This window comes from Euprymna scolopes, chromosome 10 (assembly GCF_053919585.1).
Source record: "Euprymna scolopes isolate OS-2025 chromosome 10, ASM5391958v1, whole genome shotgun sequence".
Lineage (NCBI taxonomy): Eukaryota > Metazoa > Mollusca > Cephalopoda > Sepiida > Sepiolidae > Euprymna > Euprymna scolopes.
In genome coordinates this window covers 33,852,574-33,861,195 of record NC_136491.1, presented here as the reverse complement: position 1 = coordinate 33,861,195, position 8,622 = coordinate 33,852,574, and the positions used below count along the sequence as shown (strand labels likewise).

At 35.8% G+C, this 8,622-nt stretch overlaps 1 protein-coding gene across 1 annotated transcript in view; it reads right to left on the bottom strand.

Moving 5' to 3' along the window:
• Positions 1–5,427: 5,427 nt before the first annotated feature.
• Positions 5,428–8,622, bottom strand: part of LOC145285922 (ADAMTS-like protein 2) — a 525,770-nt gene continuing 522,575 nt past the window's right edge. Inside the window, exon 17 of the mRNA XM_080134423.1 lies at positions 5,428–5,881. Coding sequence (XP_079990549.1) covers positions 5,727–5,881 — 155 coding nt within the window. The 3' untranslated portion in view covers positions 5,428–5,726. The remainder of the gene's footprint in view (positions 5,882–8,622) is intronic.

The following is an 8,622-nucleotide window of genomic DNA, read 5'->3' as shown; positions in this document are numbered from 1 at the left end:
CAACACCTCACAATACACGACACCCCAAAAATCGAATTTAAGGATAGACTAATTAAAAGCACCGCCATTTTCGCTGTATTATATTGGGATTTACGCCTCCCAATTATTGAATCCCTACTAATCCGTATGAAAAAAAAACAACCATCAACCAAGTTCAATACGCTAAAGTGCTTTTAAGTATTTTAAGTATTTTAAACGATTTAAATCGTCTTTTCCTTAAACTCACTAACGCATTTTTTTAATTTTATTTCATCACTTGTCTGAGAACGACTTATGGAAGTCGAAAACGTTCGCGAATACGGCAAATTTATTTTTATACTCGAACAGAATTTTCGAACAATTGCCTGCCAAAAAAGAAAACATGGAGTGCAAGAGAAGCAAACAAGAATTGTCTGTGTGTGTGTTTGTGTGTGTGTGTGTGTGTGTGTGAACTGATCTATCTACTCATATGCCGTACTGTTTCCACACCTTTTTTCATAAAGGAGACGTAGCTAGTATTTCTCTCATCTTTTTTCCATCTTAAATGCTCGACTGAGCTACTATCTATTTTTCCCTCTTGTAAAACATTCACAGCAAAAACTCTAATCACAATCATTCTAAATAATCTTTCTTTCCCTCATTCTTATCCACGAAACTAAACGAAACTCCTATCAGTATAGTTCCTCTCGAAGACCTACCGTATATTTAATAACATACTACGTGGCTTCTTTTTATAGCCACGGCTATTAAGTCAGTCAAGACCACTCCTTCTAAAAGCAGCTCAAGCAATACTGACAGCGTTTATTGAACATTTTTTTAAGTTGCGTCTTTACCTTTTTACAGCGTAGCGTGGATAGGTACGGAGGTAGTTTTCATTGTATTATTTATAGATTACCAGTATTTCTTCCGAATTAAATTGTGTTTATTATCGCAACCAGAAGCTCATGTTAGTACCGTTTTCGTGTTTAGTGTTTGATTCGTTTATGAACCAATATTCCACAAATACTGGATAGATAACTACGGTAATTTGTAGAATGACGTACTTACTATCAAAGAAGTGTCGTTTAAATAAGGCTGTGTATTTTCTTAAATGTGCTATGAAAAAGAAACGCAATTAAATTGTTGTGTTGATAACAGATTTTGTTTTCACTTTCGAGTCCGTTAATTTCTAGTATACTGAAATCGTTTTTCTTTTTTTTTTTTTTTAGCTCGGAGTGAATGTAATATCTGCAAACCGTTGGCCTATTGGTAAGAAGCAATATGAAGTATCTGCAAACTGTTGGCCTTTTAGCTAGGAGAAAAGTATAGTACCTCCAAACCGTTAGCCTTTTCATTTGAAGGAGAGTGTGGTACCTACAAACAGTCTTTTTTTTAGCCAGAAGCAAAGTGGGGTATCTGCAAACTGTTGGCCTTTTAGCAAAGAGCAAAGTGTAACATGTACACACTGTTAGCCTTTAAGCTAGGGGCTAAGTGTACTATCTGCAAACTTTTAGCTGTAAAGCGAAGAGGAAAGTGTAGCATCTGCAACTATTGACCTTCTAGCGAACAGCAAAATATAGTATCTGTAAACTGTTAGCGTTTTAACTAGGAATAAAATGCAATATCAGCAAACCGTTAGCCTTTTACCGAAGAGCAAATTGTAGTATCTGAAAACATTTAACTAGGAGTAAAATATAGTATCTGCAAGCCGTTGATCTTTTAGCTAAAAGCAGAGCGTAGTATTTTCTAACTGTAAACCTTTTAGCTAGGAGCAAAATGTAATATCTGCAAACCGTTGATCTTTTATCTAGAGCAATGTGTTGTATCTCCAAACGGTTTGCATTTTACTCAAGAGCAGAGTGCAGTATCTGCAAACCGTTTGCCTATTAGCAAGGATTAAATTGTAGTATCTGCAAACCGTTCCTATTTACAGTGCCTTCCCACGGGACAGAGTTAGACACCAGGGTCGTTTTTTAATGTGGAGAAAAGGAACAAAAATAAAATTGTCTCAGTCGTGAAGGATTTCTCCTACTCTGACAGAGAACAAGAAATTGAAGTGCAGCATCTGAAGAACAGATACTACAATTTGATCTTGTCCCGAAGGCCAAGTATTTATTTGCTCTCCCACCGAGCAAATTAGGCACAAGGCCGATTTTTAATGTGAGGAGTGAAGGGGAAATGGGGACCAGCTCCCCGGGGAGTAGGAGAGCTGGATAGTGACAATTGGTATGAAGGGTTGCCCCTACATTGACCAAGGTCTTATATGTGGGGTTGCCCCCACATATGGTCTTTACTTGCAGTATCTGCCGGAACAGATTGGATTTATTTGCTCCCCCACCGAGCAAATTAGGCACAAGGCCAATTTTTAATGTGAGGAGTGAAGGGAGGGGGAAGGGAAAAAGGGGATCAGCTCCCGAGATGTGGTAAATGGGAGCTGGTTAAAGGTCAGGCATGTGGGGTTGTCATTGCTAGTCATAACTTGCAGTATCTGCCGGAACAGATGGTATTTATTTGCTCCCCCACTGAGCAAATTAGGCACAAGGCCGATTTTTAATGTAGAGGAGTGAAGGGGAAATGGGGACGAACTCCCCGGGGAGTAGGGGAGCTGGATAGTGACAATTGGTATGAAGGGTTGCCCCTACATTGACCAAGGTCTTATATGTGGGGTCGCCCCCACATATGGTCTTTGCTTGCAGTATCTGCCGGAACAGATGGTATTTATTTGCTCCCCCACCGATCAAATTAGGCACAAGGCCAATTTTTAATGTGAGGAATGAAGGGAGGGGGAAGGGAGAAAGGGGACCAGCTCCCGAGAGGTGGGAAATGGGAGCTGGTTAAAGGTAAGGCATGTGGGGTTGCCCCCACATCTGGTCTTTGCTAGTCATAGCTTGCAGCATCTGCCGGAACAGATGGTATTTATTTGCTCCCCCACCGAGCAAATTAGGCACAAGGCCAATTTTTAATGTGAGGAGTGAAGGGAGGGGGAAGAGAAAAAGGGGGCCAGCTCCCGAGAGGTGGGAAATTTGGAGCTGGTTAAAGGTCAGGCATGTGAGGTTGCCCCCACATCTGGTCTTTGCTAGTCATAGCTTGCAGTATCTGCCGGAACAGATGGTATTTATTTGCTCCCCCACTGAGCAAATTAGGCACAAGGCCGTTTTTAATTTGAGGTAAAAACCAGCTCCCCTAAAAGTAGGCAAAAAGGGGGCACTCTGGTTACCAAAAATAATAATTGTCCCAGTATAGAGGGTTTCCCCTCCATTGACTGGTACAAATTATCTTAAGTGCAGCATCTGCCGGAACAGATACTACACTTTGCTCTTGGCCCGAAGGCCAATCACTGCAAACTTCATCTGAAAACTGTTAGCATTTAAGCTAAGAGCAAAGTGTAATTTCTGTAAAAGGTTTACTTATTGGCAAATTGTAGACAGAGTCAAATTTTGTTATTTTCTCTTGAGTACTGGGAGTAAACATTACATGCCTTCTCACAGTGACTTAGTGCACAATACATTGTAGTTTGTATTGCATTGTATGGAATCTACTGTTGATTATCTGTAAATAATGGCTTCACCAAAAGTTTAATATGCAAAAATCGACTACCATGGTTCAGTTATGTTCTAGACAGAAACATTCATTCGGAACGCACTCCTAACTTATCAAAGAACCAACTGTTGATTCTATGTAATTATTTTTACATAATAACTTGAATTAAAGTTAAACTTAAAAATCCAAGTATCATGCTTCAATCGTGCTCTAAAATAAACATTCATTTCGAAATCTCACCTGTCTCATAAAAGAATCTACACTTTATCTTATTGACTGGTCCTTCCTGCTTGTGCGGTGATAAAACATCTTAAATTCACTTGTGATGTTAGGTTGTATAAAAGTGTTAACTATGATCTAAATAGGACTTCTTTCTTTAATCAGATGTTTTCGATTATCGATTTTCGATACTTATCGGAAGCATTCCGATACAAAACTTACGTAAAAACACTCCCAGGCGCATCAATTAGCTTTGTGCAAAATTTCATAAAATATTGTCCCACCCGTTTCCGACTCTACGAGGAACGAAATCACAAACCCGTAGAGGAAAAAAAAAACTTGTATGTTATGGTAGGTGTATAGACAGATAGATAGTTTAAACAAACAAAAAAATCTATTTGAATTAACGCTGATTAGCCTTTATATTTATCATTTGGCTGAGTCAATTAGTTTTTTTTTTAATTGATTTATATATAATTTTATTTAGCTTCTATCCAATGATTAAATGTAAGTTTGATAAACGTTTTTCTATTGAACCAACTGGATTAGAGCATGGAATACCGAGGTTTTCAGTTCTTGTTGTTCATAAGATTTACGTGAGATTCGAACTCGGGTGTAAACATCATATTAATAATGATTACTCTGTCGACTAATGAAATGTTTCCATGTGCTTACGAACAGTGCAAAACAAAAACACCATTACTTTTTTTATAGTGTTTACATTATACTTCTAAAATCCAGGTGATTAAATGATATGTACTCTTGTGTTTTGGATCAATGTGCTCCGTTACACCAACTGAAGACGCCTAAACATTTTTTTTTTTTTATAAATCGACGACTTTTAAAAGTTTTAGGGTATTCTGAAAAGGAGAATCACAGGGAAAATTAGCGCAGACAAATAGTTTTCGAGATATAAATACCTGTATTTTTAAATGTAAATCACTGGCGGCCATGTTTGAACGGGCGGTATATGAAAGCAGTAAACTGTTTTTTTGTTTGTTTGTTTGTTTGTTTGTTTTGGTTTTTGTTTTTCAGCTCAATTCCAAAATCCGTTCTTAACATGAGAAGGTTGGGGGTGTTTTTATTCCGAAAGCCGTTCTTAACATGAGGACGTTGGGGAGAGGGTATTCCGAAAAGCATTTTCTTATTTTCAACCTCCCCATGTTCAGAATGGCTTTCGGAATAAACAGGTTGGATAACCAGTTCACATTGACCGAATTTTCTTGAATTTGAATTCTTGAAAGTATATTTTTGTGTGTGTGAAATTATCTAGAAATGACGTTTGCATTTCGTAGACTTAAGTTCACAGTTCGTCTGCGCATGCTCACTGAACCATTTCATTAAAACAACAAAGATGGCGGCCAACGTAGACTACTAGAAATCATATTGCATAATACAGGAATTTATATCTCGAAAACTAATTGTCTGTGCTAATTTCCCCTGCAGTATTCGTTTTCAGCATACACGAAAACCTACAAAAGTCGTCATTCTTTTTAGAAAATGGTGAGGCGTCTTCAATTGGCGTAACGGGGCATATATTTGAACGCAATGTGTCGTTAATAATAATAGTTATGTATTGGATAAAATTTTGTTGTGACACTGTTGGTTGATATATTTAGTTTTCTGCGTATCTTTCTAGACCACATTTGTTTTATCTACAAAATAAAGAGATATTTGTATCCTGATTTGTTTAATACGTGTTCATAATGATTAATATCGTGAAATTCAACGTTTTATTTCTTTCTTTTCTTTTTTAGTTTCCATGTTCCAAAGCCAATATGACCCCAGACTCCTTGTGCGTCTAGCCAATGTATCTCTCGTTTGGATAATCAATTATTTATCAGCTGAGATATGGGATTACTCATTAATACTATAATTTGTCATATGTCTGTATATTTCAATATTTTATTATCAATATTATATATTCATGTTTCAATATTTTATTTAGCTGAATGATTGACTCGTACTGACTGACAAAAGGTCGATGGTAATATCCAAACGGAGAGGGATTACTCCGTGTAACCTTCACCGTCGTTCTTCTTGTCTTCGTTTTCCGCCTGATCCTGACACGTTTTGCAACAGGCTTTCTTGTAAAACGAGTTCTGGCAATGGTTGATTTCCTTTACAAGTTCACAGTTCACAGAGTCATCATCATCGCAGTCATCTGAAACAAAAACAAAAAAATGAATAAATAAATAAATATTGAAAAAGTTTGATTACATGTTTATAAACATAATTCCGTAAAGTTTATTTGTAAGCGCTTGAAAACAAAATCCAATACACACACGGTTATATATCTGTCTGTCTGTCGGTCTGTCTGCTTTTCTGTTTTCATATTTTCAAACTCTTGAATTCCTCTGGAATTAAAAGTCGCAGAGCAGTGCTAGGACCAGGGGCCTGAAATTATTGGATTTTTTACGGACCGTACTTTTATGGGTGTTTAGCTGGTTGAAATAGTAGTTAAGGGGGTCAAAAATTGATAAAAATTAAAAAACGTTTTAACTATTTTTTGTATTCATATTTATTTATTTTTAATTTTTAATCGGTTCATATGCGTGTCACATTGGTACAGTGATAACGTCACCAGCTTTGAATGCTACAGTTGTGCTTTCCGTTTCGATTCTAGCTGATGGCACCTAAAGTTTTACTTTTGAAATTGCGACTCTATAACAATATATAGAAAATGTTGTCAAATAAAAAATATCATATTTAAGCGTATTTTATGACCGGGCAATACCGATCCACCTGCTAGTATCTAATATATAGAAGGCTATATGTCTCTCTCCATATTTTCAAACTCTATCTCCACTGAAACCAAACGTCGCTATACGCCTCAAATGATTAGATTTTTTAGAGACCGTTCTTTTATGTGTCTAAAGACCCATAAAAGGACGGTTAAAACTGTTTTGAAGGGATCCAAAAAGGGTCAAAATTGAAAAAGATTTGTTAAAAATACATTATTCATTATAGTTTAGTTTTACTTTGTAATTTTTAAGCAGTTTGTATGCGTGTCACGTTGGTATAGTGGTAACGTCACCAGCTTTGAATGCGAGCTGATGACGCTTAAATAATGTTTTTTGTTTACTTTTGAAATCACAACTCTATAATAATATATACGAAATCTGAACAAATTAAAATATCGTATTTAAGCGTATCTTACGCCCGGGCAAGACTCGCGCCCCCATCCGCTAGTAATTTTACAAAATATTTTATTAAATGATTAAAATACTTTCGTTTTTGAGACTTTCGGTGTAAACCACCATTTTCAAAGAAAACATTTTAACTTCTTTTCTTCTTATTTTGCTGGTGATATTAACGCAGAGGGTTCAATTCCTTTCGTGGATATAGAAAACTATGTTCGATATCATTGATGTAACGTCACACGTGTTTAAACATGGGATCCACACGTTTCTGACTCAGTCGACAACGAGATGAAAGAAAAGTACTAACTCAGACTAACTTTATCATAACAACGATATTTATTAACTCACTCCCCACCACGCGTGACTTCTCTCCAACGTGCTCCCTCTCCTTTTTATTATCTTATATTTCCTTACCGTAATGTTGTTTCGCTCACGGCTCGCTAGTTGTATATAGCCCTCCGCACTATGTTTAATTTATAGTTGTGATGAAATCTGGGATCCAAATGTTTCTGACTCAGTCGCAAAGGAGATGACAGAAAAGTAATAACTCAGACTAACTTTAATTTATTTTTATTTCGGACTATTATTCTCATCTTTATTAGTTGTTGTTTTTTTTTCATCTTTATTGGTTGTTTTTTTTTTTTTCACGAAAACATAAATAAAGATGAGAATAATAGTCCGAAATAAAAATAAATTAATGTATATAATGCTCATCTCAAAAATGAATTCCAATTAAGGAATAATATATATCAGACTAACTTTATCATAACAACGATATTTATTACCTCATTCCCCGCCACGCATGACTTCTTTCCAACGTGCTCCCTCTCATTTTTATTATCTTCTATTTCCTTACCGTAACGTTATTTTGCTCACGGCTCGCTATTTGCATATAGCCCTCCGCACTATGTTTAATTTATAGTTGTGATGAAGTCTGATTTTCACGTGTGTTTGTATAGTTGGCGCGAATTTTATATAGGAGTTTGGTTAAATCTTTGAAAAACCTGTTTTGTAAAATAAATTTATAAATTTTATGACGTTATAAAATATGTGTTTAAATGATTTAAAATTATCAACTCTCTGAATTAATTCAACCAACAAAATAAAGAGAAAAATGTCTTCCTTGAAAAAGGTGTTTTCACCAAGAAGTCACAGGAAAAATATAATTTTAATCATTGAATAATATATTCTATAACATTATTTAATTTTCTCAAATTGTCAAATTAGCTTTTTAAGTATAAATCGATTATAAATCCATATGGAACTGTATCTTTATGTGCATCAAATTTTGTCGTGACATCATCCCATTAGCAGCAAATCCAGCTCCCACAGGATTGATATTTTAAATGTCTATAAAAAAATGGCCTCGATCTGACACGTCACAACTCTTTTTGTATAGACGTGTCGAATGAATAAAAAAGAAATTAGGGCTCTTTTCCAAAGAAGGTTGTATTGTCTCAATGCGTGGTCCTTTATGACTTCAAATAACTGTATTTCAAGTTGATATTAGCTGGAAATTTATAACAAATCAATTTCTTAAATTATAAAAAAACGCGCCATGTTTGACTTATTCGAATTGCTGCACTCGCCTCGCCTGTTATTCCTATGAGATTTCGGCCGATTGAACATCCGATCTTCTTAAATTATAACTTATATAACTCTGAAATTAGCACGGCATTTCGAACGGAATACCTTATTTAATCCACTAAGTAGCATGCTTTCGTCCCCTCATGAGATCTATATATTAATACGATAGCGTGTG